Here is a 21,789-nt window from a genome sequence, read left to right as displayed (position 1 = left end):
TCATATTAGGTTAGATAAAAAATTAAAAATTAAACCATTTAAATAAATAATTCGGTGTTTAGAAGTCAAGTATTAGAATAGCTTTTTAAAAAGTATTTATCATATCATAAATTTATAATTATGTAAGTATGCAAAGAATTTGTTTTTTAAATTACGTTTTAAAATTAAATGGCTTTCAATATTATTAGATTGTCCTATTTTTAAATCGGTCAATTCATTTTATATTATTATAATTTTTAAAATTTTGTACTGTAATTATTCATTTTGTAACGAGTACAACTAAAATTTTAACAACAATTTTTAAATTAAACATTGTTATGATGAGTACTATAAAAATTTGCAATGTACTCTTTTATTAACCTAGCACATAATAAAAATTTTTAAACTTTATAAAATGTAATTTTTTTATAGACTCGTATTATCAAACTAATTGAATTCGATTTAGCATTGGCTTCATATAGATATAATTGTTGTGTATTAAAATAATTGTATGAATTAGATTTATGTCATGGACTATATAATTCGAAGGAGTCAAATTCGAACTACACTTTGAATTGCTTCCTTCATAATTCGAATTAGTGTAATTCGAACTGGTCTAAGTCAACTTGTATGCTTAATTCTGGCTTATTCGAACTACCTATGACTTAATGATTTAATGCATGCATAATTCGAATTGATCAAATTCGAATTACACTTCCCTATTAATTCAAATTGATGTGATTTGAATTACTCTTAGTTTCCTAGTTCGAATTAGCTTGATTCGAATTATATGAAAACATGTTTCTAGTTGATCCATGTTACGTTTTTTACTTTAGTTGAATCACGTATTTCTCTTCCACTCTGATTTAATAGTGTGATTTGCCCACTATTTAACTGAACATTAAAGTTTTTTTTATATATATACCTCTTCTGTAAGATAGGCAGTCATCTCACATTTTCAAATTTTTCAAATCCCATTCAAATTAACTCTTTATCATCCAGATACTTCCTAAACAATATTAAACGAAGTTATAAAAAAATTAAAATGTATAACTAATTTTATCAAGAGTTTTGTTTAAACATCGCTTTGAATAAACTCAAATTGAAAATGAACTTTATCAATTTAAAACTCAAAATTGGTAAAAAAAAAAAAACCTTAAACAAATAAAATTTAAAATAGTCAGATCATAAACACTCCTAATACGCACACCCGTTGATATTAAAATGAAAAGAAAAGAACACCGAATTGTTCCATTTCCGATTAAGTTATGATTGCGGTTCATCTTAGTTTTCAATACGCCTTTTTTTTCTACAGTTCAGACCGGAGAAAAAAAAGTAACAGATGGGAGGGCCTATCCTTTTCTTTTGTTAATTGAAAATGGCAAAGGCTGATAACCAACACAGGAGACAAGCCAAGAGACACAACCCCAACAAAAGCAAGTCACAGAACATAAACTCCAAGCAATTCTAGGTATTCACTAGTTATCAATCCCTATCATCAAAGCTCCGTAACACCCACACAAACACATATAATAATAATAATAATAATCTTAACACTAAGTCGAGGGACTATATAGATAATAAATTAAAATAACGTATATACCAACTAACTATAATATGACACTTATTCTTCTTAAGTGAAATCTCAAAATTGTTGGAAGTTTTTGTAAAAATGGAACCAAGAGAAGAGTAAATGTTATTGAGTTGCACTTTGAAATTTAGTGTGAATTGCAGACTTTAGGGTAGATGTCTAAGATAATAAACTAGAAAAAGGTTTGCAGAAGAGCAAGAGCAACACACCAAAATTAAATTTATTCTAAAGCTTTTGCTTTCAAGTTTCAAAGTATTTATGGCTCGCGTATAGAGGGACCTTTAGTTTGAACTCTATTGAGTTTACACTAATAAGAAAACAATTAATAATTGAATATGTATCACCTGCTTCTAATACGCATTAGTTGTATAATGTTTACTGCAGGATATACACATTGAATAATGAATTTTGCTTAGAATTATTCTGGTAGTAATTTTTAATATTTAAATCTAAAAATAGTTTTCATAATCTAATAAGATAAAAATGGTCATCTAATAACTCTCTTCTATTAAGTATTAACCATGAAGATAAACTGTATGTTAATTTTTATTGTTTACTAATTTTAATCAGAAAGCAAAAATGTTCCCAAAGTAAGTGTTAACTGTTAACAACCACGGACGGTGGAGTGTTCATTTTGGAGTATAGACTGTAGAGTGCATACTTGATACTTGAGAGCAGACATAGTTAACCACCAAGTACAAAAACGTACCGTAGAGTATAGGGCATTAGGGTATCTAGCGTAGTGTATTGTATAGTGTTAATAGGGTATAGAAAGAAAAGGAACTAGGAGGAAGGGCAGCGAAACAGAGTGTAGGGGCAAAAATGGAACAAAAGCGTGGGTCAGGGGACACTATTGTCATTTTGGGAAACAGACGACAACCACAGCTGTTATTTGTAGGTTGTTACCCTGCCACTCAATCGAAAAAAGGTAGTAAATAATATTTTTGCTTAGATTTGGCAAGCAATTAATTGGTAAATAAACAAATTAAGAATAAGAAGATTATCTGATAAATAAATTTGACTTCGGGGAGCGTACAGTGCATAATTGAGTGGTGCAAAAGAAAATAAAAAAAGAAAAGCACGGTGTGTGCTTGCGCTTCAGTCTTTGCCACTGCAAAACCAACAACAAACATTGGAGGGAGAGAAGAAGAGAAGAGAAGAGAAGAGAAGAGAAGGGGAAGCAAAAACGAAGAAAAACCCTCGAAAGGTAAAAGATAAAAAAAGGGTTAGCAGAGGCAGATAGAGATAGAGAGAGGAAGAGAGGAAGAATACAGAAAGGCAGAAGGGTGCGCACTTTAGCACCACGCCTTTCCAATGGGATTCCTCTCCCTTGCTCTTGTTCTTCCTCCGCCTCTAATTCTGTTCTTCGTGCCCACGGCATCCTTGCTTTGATTCACACTCAATACTACGCACCACATTCTCTATCTCTCCAATAATATCCCATCCGCAATTGAATTCAAACACAGAACCCTAGAGTTTCGAAGAGGGGGAAGAGGAAGAGGAGCAACATGTCGTGGGCAATGAGATTCTCGGGGTTCTTCTCAGCCGCAATGCTGATGATAATCCTCTCCCCTTCCCTGCAATCTTTCCACCCAGCGGAGGCAATCCGATCTTCGCCGCATCTCGACGGTTACATCCGCCAGCCAGACCCACAGAACCGCTTCTCCTTCCGCAAGGCCTCTCCATTCCGCAATGCCGAGCAATGCCGTCCCAACAACCGCACCCTAACCACCGTCTGCGACCCTTCCCTTGTCCATGTTGCCTTAACCCTCGACCTCGAGTACCTCCGCGGCTCCATCGCCGCCGTCCACTCCATCCTCCAGCACTCTCTCTGCCCTGAGAACATCTTCTTCCATTTCCTTGTCTCCGACACCAATCTCGATTCCCTCGTTCAATCCACCTTCCCGCAGTTGAACTTCAAGGTATACTACTTCGATCCCAATATCGTTCGCAACCTGATCTCAACCTCCGTCAGGCAAGCCCTAGAGCAACCGCTAAATTACGCCAGAAATTACCTCGCTGACCTTCTCGAAACTTGCGTCAACAGAGTCATCTACCTCGATTCCGATCTGGTTGTCGTCGACGACATATCCAAGCTCTGGAGCACCAGCCTGGGCTCCAGGACCATCGGAGCACCCGAATACTGCCACGCCAACTTCAGCAAGTATTTCACGGCGGCGTTCTGGTCGGACCACCGCTTCGCCGGGACATTTGAGGGGCGTAGGCCCTGCTACTTCAACACGGGGGTGATGGTGATGGATCTGGTGAGGTGGAGGAGGGAAGGGTACACAAAGAGGATAGAGAGGTGGATGGAGGTTCAGAAGAGCGCACGGATCTACGAGCTCGGGTCTTTGCCGCCGTTCCTTCTGGTGTTCGCGGGACACGTGGCGCCCATCGAGCACCGGTGGAACCAGCATGGATTGGGAGGTGATAACGTTAAGGGAAGCTGCCGGGACCTCCACGCTGGCCCGGTGAGCCTCCTGCATTGGTCCGGCAGCGGGAAGCCGTGGGTCCGCCTCGATTCCAAGCGGCCTTGCCCCCTTGACGCTCTTTGGGCGCCGTTTGATTTGTACGGATACACTCACTGACGATGTTGTTGATTGTGAAAATGAAGATGAATCATTTCTGCGCCGGTAAACTCCACCACTGTTTTTTATTATTTGTCTCTTCCATCTGTTCATTTGTTTTTCAACTTTTTTTTTTGGTTATCATTCGTTTCATTTTTCTATTTTACTTACTGTGATCAGAATCAGATATATCAGTATTCAGTAATCAGATTCTTAGTAGATTTATTTTCCATATATTTTAGACGGCGATTTGTATGCCATTTGTACCTTATATTTATTTATATATGTTAAGAATTGTTGATTTTTTTTCCGTTTGTTTTCAATTCAATCCATCAACTCAGATGAGCTTATGCTAATGCTGTTAGTCTTCCAAAATAGTGTTTGAGATTAGAGGAAAATACGTGGTTTACTATATAATATTGATTGATGATTGTTATTCCTGTTGAATTAAATTATATTACTGCAACGGTCGGTCAATAACTAATTTTTAATGTGGTTTCATTAGTGACTGTGGCTGGTTTCTGTCTGGGTGGTTGTATGATTCTCCACAATTTTTTCCAACTCTGGAAGTGACTTTTATTGCAACCCTATATCTCAACCTAACTGTTGACTCATCTGCGAGCTTTTTTTTTAGTAGTAAAACACCAAACCTTAGTTGTTAGTAGTAATGGTTTTTAGAGTGCTGGTTACGGTTGTCCATGTGCAAAATTTGCATTTTGTCTCCTGTTCAAACTTTGTTTTGTGTGTGTGGGGAAAGAGGGGCTAGTTGTTATTTTTTTTATTTTTTTAATTCTTGATAGTTAATTATATATAAGCAGAGAAGGTGGAAGACACGTATGTTGCACAGCTTGAAAAGATTGCCTAGTTGTCCAAAGTGAACGCAGTGAAGGGCCAGGGAAGGGGGGCTACAATCAATCAACTCAAAAAAAGCAGTGTTTAAAATGGGGTCATTTCATCAAAGGGCATATGCATATCAAATCTTGCGAGCAATCTGTTTCTGTGGATTGAGGTGGCAGCTAAGCAAACTTGGCGGGGGTTCTCAAAGGGGAAACAATGTGTTTTTCGGTGGTGGCCGCGAGCGGCGGGGAATTTATGATATGGGATGAGAAATATAAATAGATTGATAGGTAGAGGATATATACTCTTATTATTTTTTTGTCCTTTGCACCCACCGCATGCATAGCTGGCATTGGCAATTGTTCTTGTGTTTCTGTTTTTACTCTTTCAGTTCCACCATTAGATTTTGGATTCACACTTCTTCATTTTCTCCCTTAATACAATAAATGAAACTCGTGTCCAATTCCACGATTCCTGAGATTGACACTGTTGGATTGTTTTTAATTTTAAAAGATTATGATTTGTGATGGCTGGTACTCGGTGTGCGGATGATATCAAATTCAATGGTTCTACTTCTGCTCTTACTATTTGAAGAGAGAGAGGAGGAGGGGTCCTCGTGTCGTTGTTGCTTTTAATTGTTTGCTTCGGGGACCAACTCTTCTTCCCCTTGGTGTCACACGTGGCCAGCTGCTTCGTCTCTTTCAATACAGTTCCAACACTACTTGTGCCCATTATTTTATATCCATCCTTTTCATTTGGCTACAACTCTTGTTTCTTCAAAAACCATGATCGATTGTTGACACCGCAAAGCACCACCCTTCACATGTTTTTTGGGCAAAGGGACCTTGTTATATATTTTGCAAAGTGGACTAACTAAAATTTGTTGAGATCAGATTTGGTGCAACCTTTTTGCTATTCGTATACTATATTTGATATATTAATTTTTCTCGATTTCTTTTTCAGGTCAGTGTATGCTTTTTAAATCGAATAAAGTCGAGCAGGGTCAATGTTATTTTATTATCAATAGTTAATTTTAAGGGTGAGATTTAAACTTGAAGAGGGTGTTTTTTTCTTTTTTTTTTTTTTTTTGTGTCTGTGTGTCTTGGAGTTTATAATACTTTGTGAACAATGATATAAATTATGCTTATGTGAGAATCATCGCTAGCTTCTAACCTTGCTAAGGATTAGCTGTATAGTATTGCGGAAGTAGGTTATGGAGTAGGAAAACAAAAAAGTCTCTGGAGTGGATTAAGGATAATATACTAGTAATATAGGATTAGGACGTGGTAACGCATGCTTGTGCATACGCCACGACATATGGTTGAAAGATCAATTTATGACAAAGACATCTTAGTTGATGCAATTTTTATACAATCTAAAGTTAATATAATAATTTTATTTATATTCACACTTTTCTTTTTAAAACACATCTAGAATATGGAAATAGAGATGAGAGGTGGATAGATGATGCCAAACGATGTGCCGCTAGGTGTTTATTCCCTTGGATAGGATCTAGTAAATTTGTGTGACTAATTCACTCTATTCAATTTGAACATCTTTTATGGTGACCTCTAATAAAAGTTTGGACACTTTTAAAATGTTAAAAATTGGGCATTAATATTTTAGTTAAATCCAAACTACACATATTATTTATTGATAGATTTAAAACGTAGAATTTAATAGAGTATTTTAATATACTAATAAAAATTTGATCATTGCCATGGATTTTCAAGTTGCAGATGATTATATTTTTTTAAATATTACAGACATATAAAAGTATTAAAAGATTCTTATTCGAGTTGATGTGAGACACATTAAAAACTAATAGAATACACATTTTTTATTAAAAGATATTTGATGATAAATAATTTGAATTTAATGCAATGCAATAAAATGAAACATAATACATATATATTGAACTGTTATAAACAAGTATTTAATAAAAAGTAGTTAATTTTAACATAATTCACACATTATTGATTTCAATATAATAATTATATAGATTTAAAATAAATTGAAAAGTTTATATAAATTTAGTAAATTTCTCCTATTTCAATTTTAAAATAATGTCACTTGATATGTAAAATTGAGAAATCAAAAGTGTTCTTATCAATTGCCTTGTTGTATATTGGGCTTACTTAAGAAAGACCAAGTATTTTTAATTAGAAAGGAACACTTAAAAGTTCCAATGATCTTGTATTCTTAATTTTTACCTTGTAATTGTAGCTCTTAGAACTATGCAACGATTTCATTAGCATGAAACAAATAATACAATTCCTACTATGGAAAACAAAATGACGAATTTATATTAAGAAAAAATAAAACCGTTTACCACCCAATTTTCTGTGGGTAAAGGTAGTTCATTCATGTGGATGGAGCAGGAATCAAATTTTCTCTGTGTGTATAATTTTTTTTGTTATTAAATAAATTTAAATATGAAGNAGGAGTTTTTAAATATCAAATGAGCCTCTTTTAAAAATTCGTTTTGTATTTGATAAATTAAAAAAAAATGACGTATTTGTACTAAACTTTTATAATTTAAGTTTTCAACGGCACCTGCTGCTCTTATTAGAAGTTAATTTTATTTCGATTTATCAAATATAACTTTTCAACTCAACTAAATATCCTTTAAAAATAGTATAATATTTAGTCTTTTATTATAATAATTAAAAAAATAAAATAAATACATTTAAAAATTATAAATAAATTTATTTAATATCTTTTTAAAATTAAATATACATTCAAAATACAAACTAAATAAAACTAAAATTTAAATTTTAAATTTTAAATTTCTATTTCAGATTTAATATATTTAATTATTAATATATTATAATTTAAATACATATAAAAAAATTAAATTAATTAAAATTCAAAATTTCAATTTTAAAATTTTAAATTAAACCTTAAACCATCTAATTATTAATTAATATCATACAAAATTCTAAAAGAAGCAGAGCAGTCACATTCACCGCACATTATTCACTGCATTTTATTGTACAAATAGTATTTTTTATCACTTTTATATTTTTCAAAACACAATTTTAATAAGGTAAAAATTCAGATACAGTCGACTTCACATAAAGTTGATAATAAGTCAAATTATCTAACAACTCTCAGTTATTAACTCCACTTAAAATCATTTGCACTTTGAATTTTGACCTTTTAATAAACTATTGAACTTTTATTTATAGTGCAAAACAAGTAAACAACACAATGTTTGGTCCATGGAGTGTGTGAGGGTTTTGCCTCATACAAGGACAAATACGTCTTTGTATTTGGTGTCAACACTGAACAGAACTACATCAATCATAATATAATAATAAGCATGAAATGAAAAATAATTTTAATGCTTTATTCGGTTATTCCTAGCACAATTTGGTAAGGTGTCGGTGGAATCTTGTTCCTACACGAGGCGCCTCCATTCCAAAATAAAATTCTACAATCATTAGTTCGTTGTATTAATAATTTTTCCTCTTTCAAATCAGCGTCATTTTTTTCCCGAGGTGCTATACCAATAACCAATTTCATGATAAAGATGTTTAACAAACCACCTACTAGTACGTGAAAAAATTCATATTAAGGAAGTTGGTGAAAACTTGGCCACCCTTTTTCTCTTGTAATTTACCATTTGTTATTATTATTACTATTATTAGCTTGTTCAACCAATTTTAATTAGTGACATAATCATTGAGCCTTTGGAGAAGACATCTCTTTTTTTTTAATTCATGCTTACTATAATCCAGATTGGTGATTGTAATATGAAGAATAATGAAGAAAAAGGGAGAAAAGAAACAAAGAATATAAGTATCACTTTGGAGGCTTTAGAGGTAGAAGCCAGTGAAAGAGATAAGAGGGGAGGGGGCATGGGACCATAAACAAACGCTCCTTGGTCCACAAAGTTGGCACCTCAGCATCTAAGGTTGTCCTACATTGCAAGCTGCTACAAAGTCCCTCTCCTTGGATGGAAGCTTAAGGGTAGCCTTCCAATTCACGTGTTACACACTTGTTTCAACTTTTCATAGGAATATGCTATGCCTTTTATGTGAACTGGAATAGATTTTGGGGCATCCCCCCAAGTGTTTGGAATGTTATGGACCTAAATGTTGATGGGTATTTATGATAGACATGGAAAATTTTCTCTGTGGTTGGTCACGCACACCAGAAGCAATTAATTAAGATCTTCTCTCTTTTTTTTTTCTGTTTTTTCATCAGTTAGATGAGAGGGACAAAATAATACATGAATGCCCTTTGTCAGTGACATGGTTTCTCTAATTCACGCGACCGTGACAGAAGGTGGGGGGACCATACATGGTGAAGAAAAATCTATCAAGTTTCTAAAATGGGCTCCATCACGTTCATCTTGTGTGACTCCTAATCAATATCTCATTGAACAATGTTGAATCATACATGGCATCAAGGTTTATACCATGTGAGAGTCTGCATCCAATATCAGAGACAAAGTTCATATTCGTGATCTACGCTAACAAATATAATACACATGATAATCAAATCAAATATCTAGGACAAGTTCTCGTACAACATAGTATACACAAAGCTGGCAAGGTGATATATTTTATCTCAATCATTTGAGATGTGTTAACTAAAACTGAATGAACGTTACTGCAATATATTTTTCTCACATGCATATTCAGAATAGCAAGAAAACTAAGATATACTTCTACTCACGTACAATTTAGTACAACAAATACACTAGGACATATATGATTGGCACAATGCAAAAAAAGATGGAGTAGAGGAAAACTTCATCTTTTTTCTTAGGAAGAAAACTAAGGGAACTGGAAATTCATGTAATTTTGTGCTGCTCCTGAAGGTGGGCTTATGTACACCCAAAGCAATGATATGATAATAGAGAGTAATCCAGACCAAACATAAACAATGGTTGGAACCTTCCCTCTTCTTCCCATGAGTCCCTTTGCAAAGGGGAAGAGATGGCAGAGAACCCAGAAACTGAAGAACACACCTCCAACCAGCTTGCTCCATTGTGGAAATGGACTGTAGATAGTTCTGGCTACTCCCACAGCAATAGCAATCATGTTCACCATCATGATTGTGATCGGAGGAACCATTAGGAAGCTCCATTTCACCACGTAAAGGTCTGCGAATTCGTCGTCTCCGTCTTCCGGGGTGGCTGATTTTGAAGTGAGGGTGAATGATATGTCCACTCCGGCTATGACTTTCAACAAGCCTTGGAGCACGGCGGCAGGGTGGGCGCTGGTTCCACCGATCAACCAGAACTGCTCATTTCGCCACCAGTCGTGAAGAGTGATCCCTGACCACTTGATCTCAAGGAGTGCAAGCAAGCAGAGTGTGATTGTGATGCCAAGCAAGAAGACTAAGAATGTTGCACTTAAGGATTGCACTATGAACTTTCCAGTGAAGAGAGAAATTGCAGGCAGGAAGCAATACACAATCAGAAACATTGAGGTGAAAGGGTACATTCCAACATTGAAGTATGCCACTCTTTGCAAGAACTTCATTCTAGGACTTGCCAGCATTGCATTGTTCTTTGAGAAGAAGATCTCCACCGATCCGGTCGCCCAGCGGAGAACTTGGTGGAGCCTATCTGTCAAGTTGATCGGAGCTGTTCCTCGAAAAGCATCCCTCTTGGTGACACAATACACTGATCTCCACCCTCTATTGTGCATTCTGTAACCAGTTACTACATCTTCTGTAACAGAACCATATATCCACCCAACTCGCTTCCCCCATTCAGTTTTGTCCTCATAGAAGCAAGATATGACACTAATTGCCTCTGCAACCGTAGCAGCATCCAAGGGCTCGCGAGGCACGGCGAGAGAGCCTGCTGGCCTTCCATGTGTTCCCTTTCCTTGCAAATCTTGAAGCAACCTTCCCTGATATTCTGCAACAGGGATGGATGCCGCCAGAGAAGTAGAGTTGCCAAATCTCTTTGGAAGAAGCAATGTCTCAATATCAGCGTCATCATCATTGATCGCCACAGCAACTTCATCCTCTTCCTTCTTGGACTTCTTTGGCTTTCTCAGAAACAGCTTAATTTTCCTCCTTCCAAACCATCCATGATGTTCTGTAGCTCTTGGAGGACTAAAACCATAAAGTGCTGTTCTTCTGAATATGCAGCCAGTTCCCACATACATTGGTCCTTGTAATCCATCAAGAGCTCTCATGCTCACATCAAAGAACACCGTGTTGTGGTTCGCATATCGGTCACTCGGATCAATGCCTTCAAATCTTTGAGGGAATTGAACATAGCATATCCTATCACCTCCTCTGTCGAGCATAAAACACATGCCTTCCCTGAGAGCCAGGGAGTTGTAGATGTAGTGATCACAGTCAAGATTCAGAATGAATGGTCCATTCGACATGATTGCGCTTGTTCGAACCAGTGCGTTCATCGCTCCCGCTTTCTTGTTGTGATCATATCCAGGCCTCTTCTCTCTTGACACATACACAAGCATTGGCAATCGAATGTCTACGCCTGTTGTGTCAATCAAATTCTCCGCATCTGCTTCTGATCCAAATTCTTCTTCTGCATTTGGAGGAGCTAACATTGCCTGCAGAATTCAATACCTCATAATTCAAACACTATCTAGCATAGCTAAACCCTTTGATTCAACTACAGAACACAACAATTACATAATTTAATGTCATATGACTTAAAAATTCTATAGCTAAATTATATAATCTATATGCATATTCAACTTCGCAACACAATACTTACGCAATTTAATTCCATATGATTCAAAACACTCTGTAACTATATCTGTTAACACTAATTCTTACAATATATTAGAGAGTAATTTGAGTGAAATAAGTTACCTGGATTATGCCTTCATGATCCCCTCTGGAGTGGTCTGGTTCTGCTGAAGCCCAAGTTCCAGGCCAATAAGCACCATCGGACATCCATGTTGCCTTAGGAACCTTGATAGGTTCGGAAGCAGTGATACCGGCTTCGGATTGTTTCTTCTTTGCTCTTAGCTCCTCATGAGCATTGTAAGCATCTGATCTCCTCCTTATTGACTCTGGCAAGGAGTTTATTCTCACTTTGAATTCATCATACTCTCTTTTCACTCTTCTCCTCTCCCTCACAAAGTCCAATCTAACTTTGTTCTTGAGAAAATCGCGCTTTTGCCCAAAATATGCTTCGGGATTTCTAGGCTCTATACTGTGTTTTCTGCAGAAAGGAACCCAAATTCTAGCAAAGCTAGCAGTCTCGGCGAGAGCTTCAAATGTCAACAGAGCTCCACCATCATCAGACAAGTAGCAAGCAATCTTTTCCACTGGATAATCAACGGCTAGGATGGAGAGAATGGTGTTTGCTGTGACAAGAGGAGGCTCCTTCTCAGGGTCTGCCGTGGAAACAAAAACGTCAATTCCAGGTAGATCAGACCTCCCCTTAGGATTGCGAAGGTTCGGTGACTCAAAGCGCTCTTTCAGGACAGAGAGATCAGTTACTCTGTTTACAGGACAGAGCTTAGGGAGCTGATCAAGAAGCCAAGAGAATGCAAACCATAGCTCACAAGTTATGGACATTCCCCATAGCCACATTGCTTCGCGGTTCGGGTGTCTAATCCTCCATGTTAGAAACAATCCAAGTGCAACAAGACGAAACAGAATAAGCAACCTGAAACAAACACAGTTGAATCTTGAATGAATTGTTTGAATTGAATTGAAATGAAATGAAATATTTCTATATTTGTATAAACTCCAACCTGTATGGACTGAGAATGGCAGCAGATACTCCAACCTTTCGTGTCAAGGGCCTTCTGGCTTTCTCTCCGAAATCCGGACGGATTTCCGAAGCTGAACCAGCTCCATGTCCATCTTTAGGCCACACAGCATTTCCATAGCCATAAGTTCCCTTCGTTTCGAATAGCCAGCGGTTGTGATCGAAATCCGGCGGATGATTCTGCGCCTTAAATGATTTCACAACAGAGAGCCTCTTGTCCAGCTTGAACTCAGCCATGGAAGGCAAAGGCAAAGCCTGATCTTCAGCCTCAGAAACACGCTCGTCATCGTCGTCGTCGTCGTAGTCTTTGCCATCGTCATCTTCATCATCACTCACATACTTGTAAGGCTCTTTGCAACCAGGGCACTTGCCTCCTCCATTTCCGACACATTCCAAGTAACACTCTCTGCATATCTTGAACCCGCACTCGCAAGGACCACCGCTGGACCTTCCTTGAATCGCTTTCTCGTCGCAGCCTTTCATTCCACACATGGATTTAGTTTTCTTTGTTGGCTCCTCTTGCTCCATGGAACACTCAATGACATGCCCTCGGGTCACGGAGTTGAACCCTCCAGTGAAGATTGTTCCTGAGATGTAGCTTGTCTCGGGTTTTCCGGTGTTATTGCCATATTCGGGAAGGCTTGTCTGTGAGGTTGTCAATGGCTGGCGTTCAGGAGTGGCAGGAATTTGAACAGTGTATGTGTAGTACTCTGAGTTGAATTCTTCTGTAGTATTTGAAATTGAGGAATAGTTGTTGGCTCCTCCGCCTGATAACCTCCTTACAACACTGCCGCCGCCGCCACCAGAAGCTCTCCTTAGGGGGGAATTAGGGTTATTGGAGATGGAAGCGCGCGGAACTGGACTGGTTAGTCCTATGCTTCTGCTTCCGCTTTCTTTTCCTCCGGAAGAGACCGTTATGGTCACAGGAGAGGGAGAGGAAGGGGATTTCACCATTTTACTGGATCAAAGACTGAACTAGAAATAGTAACTAGACGAAGAAGAAGAAGAAGGAAATTAAGGTGAAGAGAGAGATAATAAAGAAAAGAATCCTCAACGGTCCATAATTATGAAGTGAGTATGAAGAAGAAGAAAGGAAGGAGAAGTAGAAGGAGGAGAAAGTGGGAGCTTTGTAAGAAGGGCAACAGAAGTAGAAGAAGGAGGAGAAAGTGTAGCTTTGTAAGAAGGGCAGTAGCTTTGAAAGAAGGGCAACGGTCGAATTTGAATTTTGAAGGGCAAAGGTTGGCTTTGGGATTTAAATGCAACGGTCGGCAAATCTGAGCTGTTCATTTACTTGCACTGCACACGATTATTTTCTATTTTATAGTTTATCTTTTAATTGAAGGTGTTGATTAAGAACTTTTTGTTTTTGATATTGGAGTTACAATGCTGTTTTGTTGAAGTGTGGACTGTTGATGTTATTCTCAAATATAAAACTGTTTAATTAAAAAAATAAAAATTGGATCATTCGATTTGTTAGAAGTATAAAAATTAGATCATTTGATTTTTATTAAAAAAATAAAAATTGGATCATTCGATTTGTTAGAAGTATAAAAATTAGATCATTTGATTTTTATTAAAAAAAAAAAAGCGCCGTTGACTAAAAGAAATCTGGAGTAGTAATCTATGTTAGCAATACAGTCAATGTCTAATTATTGTTCTACCATGTGTAGTAACATTTTTTAGGGACACTACACTGTTAGCGAATAATATTCACATTGACTCTACTATCCACTATAAATATGAATTAACAATTGAGTTTAACTAACCTTCGTAGGAGATTTTAAATTTTTTATATTTTTAATAAAATATTTTTAATTTATAATTTTAACATGAACTTTTAAAGTACAAAATAAATAAATCTTTATCAATTATATATAAATTTTATTTTATAATTTAAGCTACAAAAACTAGTTAATATTTATTATTCTACCAAAAAGAATGAAGTACATCCATAAATCAATAACCTTCTCATAATATAATAGTACTACATATAATAGTACAACCTTCTCGTAAATATAATTTTTTATTAAGCTATATAAATCGCGAGAGGGGTCTCATGAATTTCAAATGAACACAAACCGCAACACCCCTTCAGCGGTTTATGTTGATATGCAGAAAGGCTAGAAACCGTGGCAGGAATTTAGCGGTTTCTGTGTATTTGGTCAAATATGTATAAAGCATAATAGGGGTCTAGGGGTTATGCTTGCACCAAAAACGTCTATATATACTAACCAGGAGGGAGTGATGTGATGGTAAAGGGTCATTTTCACACCTTCCCAAATAGATAGTGAGGAGAATTTTTTTGTTCTAGTCCATTGCTCTGAAAAAATAAAAAACAGCAAAAGGCACGGTGTTAAGTTCACTGATACAAAATCGGTGAGTGTTTTTATCTGGTCAACAAATACTTTGTCAGAGCTAAAGACAAGTATATTGCAAAAGGCAGGGTTGTGTGGGACCAAGTGGGTGAAGAAGGTGTTCTACAAGATTCCGATTGCGGTTGTGTCAACTGGTGTGCAGTGTGAAACATTTGTGATAAGGTCGGACTAAGACATACAGGTTTTGTTTCATTGTTGGCGCAGTTTTCCGGAAGTGAAAATACACGAGCTGTATGTCAAGTTGGAAGATGGTGTCGACAGTTTTGGGGCATCAGCGCCGAATCCTCAGTCGACGACGGTAGGGGTGCTTCTACCTCAATGCCTGTCATTGCACCTGGTTGTCTGTTGACTGAACCTCCATCTGTTCCAGTTGAGTTAGCTATGTCACCTGATTTGATTCCCGGTCTTTTAGGTGACGGTAAACTGGATCGGGTTGAAAATGCGATGCGAGAGAATGATTCGGACGATGAGCCAGATCACATAATAGGGGACAGTAACGAGGTCGAGGATACTCCTAGGAACCCACCAACATGCCAGGGGCCATCTAGTTCTGGGTTCCACCAACACCCGCCACATTTCTCGACGTTGAACTTGGAAGCCGTCGGACAGCAACTGGACTTAGATCCTACATTCGGAGGTCAAGGATTACACAAGGAAAATATTTATGGAAAATTTCAGATTGGCCAATCTTTCCAGACTAAGGAGGAAGTTGTGTTGAGTGTTAAGGATTATAACATCCGTCATGGAGCTGAGTATCGAGTGATGGAGTCAAATCATCTGAAGTATCATAGGAGATGTAAGGAGTTCGAGAACGGTTGTACATGGATGATTCGCATCACACTTCGACAACGTAAGGGTAATTGGGAGGTTAGAAGGTACAACGGACCTCACACTTGCTTGGCCACTTCGATTTCAAGCGACTACCGACAACTCGATCACCACGTCATTTGTGCGAGGATCTTTCCGTTGATTAGGGCGGATGCAGCGGTTACGATAAAGGTGTTGTAAGAAGCTATTAAGGCAACCTATGGATTCAAGCCTAGTTATAGAAAGGTGTGGATGGCAAAACAGAAGGCAGTTGTACAGATCTATGGAGATTGGGAAGAATTCTATGCCGAGTTGCCCTGTTAGATCCTTGGTGTGCAAGCAACGATAGAAGGAACTGTGGCATTGTTGAATAATAAAACTTAAATATAAGACTCAAATCTTTAATTTCAAATAATCAAATACTAAACTTGTAATTTCAAAATTTAAATCTTAAATTTAAATAACTAAACTACAAAACTTATAATTTTAAAATTTAAGAATGTAAAATACAACCATTAGGTTTTATTTACAAAATTTAATCTTTAAATTTTAAACCCTAAATTTTACCAAAATTATAATATTAGAATTTAAACTTACATATTTAAAGGCTAAAATTTTAAATCTTAGTTTTCAAATACGATACTTAAACAACAACCCTACAAGCCTTGCAATTTGAACCCTATATCTCAAATACAAGAGGATCATCATTCTACTTAAACATTTAATCCTACCTTTAAATTTTATGTCTTAATTTTGAAATTCTAAACTGGCCAATCCTAAATTATGTGTTCTAACTACTGCACCCAAATACTACATTTTATTTTATATGAAATTCAATAACTAAAAGAAAACAAACTTACCTCTTCGTTGATGCTGCCGGCAATGTGCGCAACGCCGTTGAGCCGGTAAAGACTGCGTTCGTCCGCAATGGTCCCGACTCTAGCAAAATCAAAATGGCCAAATCCTCTAAACGTGAAAAACTTTGTCTTCCTCACCACACTTTCCTCTCTCCCTCTCTCTAAAACATCGCTTTCTCTCTCTAAAAAGATGAAAATGGCTCAAATTGAATAATGTAAGAACCGCGATTAATTAACCATTTAATTAAATAATTAAATTACTCAAAATAGGATCCAAAAGTTTATAATGTGAATTAGAAATTTTAAATAGGATATTTGGACTCAGTAGATTTTTCTGAGTTGGAAAATATAATTTTCTACAAAAAATCGCATAAAAACGTGAACCGGTAAATTAACCACCAGCAGTACCGGCTTAAGTCTGTCCGGTACTGTGCGAGAATAATTAAAAATAGTAGAAAACCTTAGGAAAACATTTAGAATTAAAAATTGGGCACTAATTTTAAAGGTTTAGCCCGAAATTGGGATAATCGGGCCAAACACGCTAACGGGTTAGATCGGGCCCAAGTTAGGTCGAAGCCCAACATATATAAGTTCATTAAATGAACTCATTCAGCCTCATTCTTCACTGAAACACAACACACACCAGCTGAAGTGAGAAGAGAGTGAGGGTTTCCATTGTCACTATTCACATCCAACTTCCCAAGCTCATAACTTGAGCTACGGAGCTCTGATCGTCGCACTGTTTGCGGCCACGCGATCACCACAAAGAGCTCTACAAAACTCACCCAAGAAACTGGTAAGAAAATCTCGATTTCCCTCTCAGCCTTTCCTTCCATAAATTTGAAAATTTAGCGCTTGAGGTTTTGAGATTTTGATGTTTTAATGTGTTTAGGATCAATCTAACTTGAGGAAAGTATTTGGTTATGATCCTATGACCTTTGGAGAAGGTGAGAATCCTAAACTTCTTATAAATTTTTGAGATTTTGAGTTTAGGGATTAATTGTAGTGATATATGTGGTTTAGATTAAATATTGTTGGTGAAAAACCAAATTGGAGGTTGAACTTGTGGAATTGGAGCTTTGGGAGCTAACTCTTGTAAGTGGAGGCTTGGTTTGGATACAAATTTTGGTGTTGGTACATATTGAGAATCGGCTAAGGTATGGTTTCGATTTTCTCTATGTAAAATGTAATATTTCTAGACACTTAGGCTAGTGGACTATAAGATAGGTTTGAATGGTTGATAGTTGATTATGATTATTGATGCTTGTGATGATTATGATGAATTATGATGATAATTGTTGATGTTGGAATGAATGATGATAATTATATGAAATATGATGAGATATGATGAATTATGTTGGTGAAGAGTTAAATTGTGTTAGATTGGGGAGGTTGAAATCTTGATTTATAACTTATAGAGCTTGTTGAATTATGTTGGAAAAATTGATTGAAATAGGGTTGAATTGATGGAGGAGGTCAACTGGTAAGTGGAGAGACATATGATTGTGATTATGGACATGAATGGTAAGGATTGATGTGCAATAGAATGTTTGTAAAATGGTTTTGATTTGGTTTTGGTTGTGAATTTTGGAAAGTTGAGAACCTTGTTGTTTTTGGTAAAAACTAGTTTTTGGTGAACTTTGATGGAGCATAACTTGATCCTCAAAGCATGAAATTGAATGAACTTTGTTTTAAATTAAAGGTTGCTTTGAGAGCCTTAAATTGATATAAAGTTTGAAGAAAATCGAATTGGGTAAAGTACTAAATTGGTCCCTTATGTTTGGGCGTAATTATATTTTGATTCTTAAGGTTTAAAGTGTCCTATTTGAATACAAAAATGTTTCATTTAGCATCAATTTAGTCCCACAGTGAGGTCAAAGTTAATTAATTAACGAAATGTCCTACATAACAATAGTACAAGAACAAAATCGATAATCTGGAGAACATGTACAAGCTCTAGAGGCACAAAATCAACCGTTGATGTATCAATATATTTATTTATTATTTTTCCTACAATATAAATAAAATATTTTCCATAGAACTAAAGAGAATGATAAATAAATATATTGATGCATCAACGGTTGATTTTGTGCCTCTGGAGCTTGTACTTGTTCTCCAGATTATCGATTTTGTTCTTGTACTGTTGTTATGTAGGACATTCCGTTAGTTATTTAAGTTTGACCTCACTGTGGGACTAAATTGATGCTAAATGAAACTTTTTTGGATTCAAATAGGACACTTTAAACCTTAAGAACTAAAATAGAATTACGCCCAAACATAGGGGACCAATTTAGTACTTTACCCAAATGGAATTTTATAGAGGAAGTTATGACTGTTTAAAGTTTAGTGCCAAGAACTGAACTCTGCAACATTTGAAAATTTTCTAAGTCTGGTGTGGGCTGCGTACGCGACACAGTGCACGCGATGCGACCAAACTATTCGGGTTAGACATCTCGCGTACGCGAGGCACTGCATGCGTACGCGAGCTATCAAAAATGCAACCTTTGCGTACGCAAATTTTAACATGTGACGCGAGCTATAAAAAATGCAACCTTTGCGTATGTGAATTTTAACACGCGTCGCGAGCAACCTATTCGGGTTAGGACACTCGCGTACACGAGCAGAGGGTTGTGTACGCGACCACCCCTTTTTCAACAGCATGCGTACGCGAGACCCCTATTTTTCTGAAAAACTGTTTTTTCTTGTTTTCAAAGGTTCTCTAGTTTCCCAAACATTCTTTAAAGGCTGTTTAAGAATACTATCTAGTGCTTAGGTCCTAATACTACTAAGGATGAGTTAAAAACTTAAATAGATGAATTTCTGTATGAATTTTAGAAGACAGAGACTTAGGTTTCTGGTATACTGAAGATGGATTAGTTGAGACAGATGACGGAGTGCTGTAATAATGATTGACATAATGAGTTGTGAAAATTATGAATTGATGGTGGTTGAGACGAGTCTGAAACTCGTAGTGGAATGATGGATTACTGATGTACTGAAAAGCGATTTCTGAAACCACTGATATATTAATTTTTAATGAGATTATTGAGACGCTATGCGCCTGGCAAGGACGGTAGGTTTATCCCGCTTACGTTGAGATGTGAGGTCCGTGGCAAGAGTATCTCACTCGTATCCCTTCGGAATCACTAGAGTGTGTAAGCATTGTATCCTGGACCGTGTTCTGGCCACGATATCTCGAGGGTTCCCATTCTGAGACCGAAGGGCGACGTCTCCATGGAGATGTGTCGGGTTGGCAGTTGAATCGACAATGTGATATCACAGCCAAATAAGACAGGCATTAATCATGTGCATCTTCTATCTGTTTGTTTGCTTTTCCGACTTGAAATTGCTTGCCTAATTGAATAACATGATTAATTACTTCTTGACTTTCTTGATATACATGCTATACTTGTGCTTTACTTACATTGCTATTACTTGTGTTTTCTGTTGTGATTGAGGAGGTTCGGAAGGCAGTGGCGATGGGATCGTATGGAGGTTAGCTGGCGAAGGCTGTGGGACAGCGGTGTAAATGTTAGAATAGAACATCCCTAAGTTAGATCCTCTTATTTTTCTTTATGGTTTTAAGTAATGGTTTTAAATGTACTTATGTTTTAAGCTTGAATCTTATGATGGATATGAAACTCTAGGATTGCCTCTGGCGTCCAGGAGTCTTATATCTTACATTACTGGGCACTGTTACCATACTGAGAATCTCCGGTTCTCATTCCATACTTTGCTGTTATTTTTCAGATGCAGGTCGCAACCCACCTCGGTGAGTTACTCAATGGTGACAGAGCAGAAAACCTTATTCCATTTTGTTGTCACTTTGGTTATTTTGATTAGTTCTCTCACTTTTATATTTATATTTGCCTTAGAGGCTTACTATGAGAGAGATATTGTATAAGCTATTTTACTTTAAAAAATCTGTATGTCTGTATACACTAGTCGGCTTAAATTCCGCGGGCTGCGGCTAGTTCTTTATGACTATTATACTATAATATCTATATATGCTTCGTTCTCTTTTATCTTTACCTTGTATCTTATGCTTTTTAGCCTTGTGTGAATGTTTTGCGCTTTTGAAACTCTTTTTTGAGCTTAATTCTTCATTGGGCTTCTAGAACTATTATTCCTTTCTATATATATTTATGTATAAGGCTTAGAATTATCGTAACCTTTGATTAACCTTTGCTTTACGGCTAGAGGTAAGGTTTAGGATAATTAGGGTATTACAAATAATCTGCGACTCCCCTCTCGCGTATTTATACTAAAGCATAAACCGTTGGACCCTGTCGCGGTTTATGCACATTTCCCATATACATAGAAACCGCGAGACTCCTGCCGCGGTTTCTAGCCATTTTGCACATCAACATAAACCGCTGGAGGGGTGTAGCGGTTTATGTTCATTTGGAATCCGTGGGACCTCTCTCGCGGTTTATATAGTTTAGTAAAAAATTGCATATGCAATATGCAAAAGTTGTATTTCGGTAAATTTGAGGCCCAAATGATTTATTTTAGTCATTTATCCATATTTATATATATATATAAGAATTTTAATTAGGTTTAATTACTCTGTTCGTCTCTTAGTTTTTTAATTAGGTCCCTATAAGAATTTTTAATTAGGTCCCTATAGTTAAGCATATTATAAAAGAAAGGTTTAATTATTTTGTTCGTCTCTATAGTTTCGCAAAATTTTTAATTAGGTCCCTATACTTTTTTTTCTTTTAATTGAGTCCTTGCACCAATTTTTTTTTAATTGGGTCCCTATATTTTTTTTTCTTTTATTTGTGTCTCTATACCAATTTTTTTTATTTTACTTGAGTCCCTATACAATTAAACCAATTACTGTCAATAGGGACCTAATTGAAAAAAAAAATTTCGTACAGGGATCAAATTAAAAGGAAAAAAAGTATAGGAAGCTAATTGAAAATTTTGTGAAACTATAAGAACCAACAGAGTAATTAAACTTAAAAAAATTATTTTAATATTATTTATTGTTTCTATGTATTGAAAACGTAAAAAAAAATATATTTTTATAATAAATAATATTAAA

The 21,789-nt window shown here is 36.4% G+C and overlaps 3 protein-coding genes and 1 long non-coding RNA gene across 4 annotated transcripts; 3 read left to right on the top strand and 1 right to left on the bottom strand.

Moving 5' to 3' along the window:
* On the top strand, positions 3,055–5,452 carry LOC107645674 (probable galacturonosyltransferase-like 7; the record flags this gene model as incomplete). Its single annotated transcript, XM_016349747.2, is given in 2 exon segments — positions 3,055–4,203; positions 4,956–5,452. A coding segment is annotated over 1 exon segment (1,080 nt). The 3' UTR covers positions 4,159–4,203; positions 4,956–5,452.
* LOC110263143 lies at positions 8,379–9,717 on the top strand. The gene is made up of 2 exons (XR_002348282.1): positions 8,379–8,949; positions 9,187–9,717. It is a non-coding gene; the product is annotated as an uncharacterized LOC110263143 (long non-coding RNA).
* LOC107645673 (cellulose synthase-like protein D5) lies at positions 9,470–13,895 on the bottom strand. The gene is made up of 3 exons (XM_016349746.2): positions 12,684–13,895; positions 11,791–12,595; positions 9,470–11,525 (listed from the first exon to the last, which is right to left on the bottom strand). Exons 1-3 carry the CDS (start codon positions 13,652–13,654, stop codon positions 9,762–9,764), a joined length of 3,540 nt encoding a protein of 1,179 aa, XP_016205232.1. The 5' UTR covers positions 13,655–13,895; the 3' UTR covers positions 9,470–9,761.
* On the top strand, positions 14,768–16,083 carry LOC107646365. Its single transcript, XM_016350554.1, has 3 exons — positions 14,768–14,819; positions 15,114–15,229; positions 15,280–16,083. The coding sequence occupies exons 1-3, from the start codon at positions 14,768–14,770 to the stop codon at positions 16,081–16,083; spliced, it is 972 nt and encodes a 323-aa protein (XP_016206040.1).

This window comes from Arachis ipaensis, chromosome B06 (genome assembly GCF_000816755.2).
Source record: "Arachis ipaensis cultivar K30076 chromosome B06, Araip1.1, whole genome shotgun sequence".
Taxonomy (NCBI): domain Eukaryota; kingdom Viridiplantae; phylum Streptophyta; class Magnoliopsida; order Fabales; family Fabaceae; genus Arachis; species Arachis ipaensis.
The sequence above is the reverse complement of the archived record's forward strand: the minus strand, read 5'-3'. Positions and strand labels throughout refer to the sequence as shown.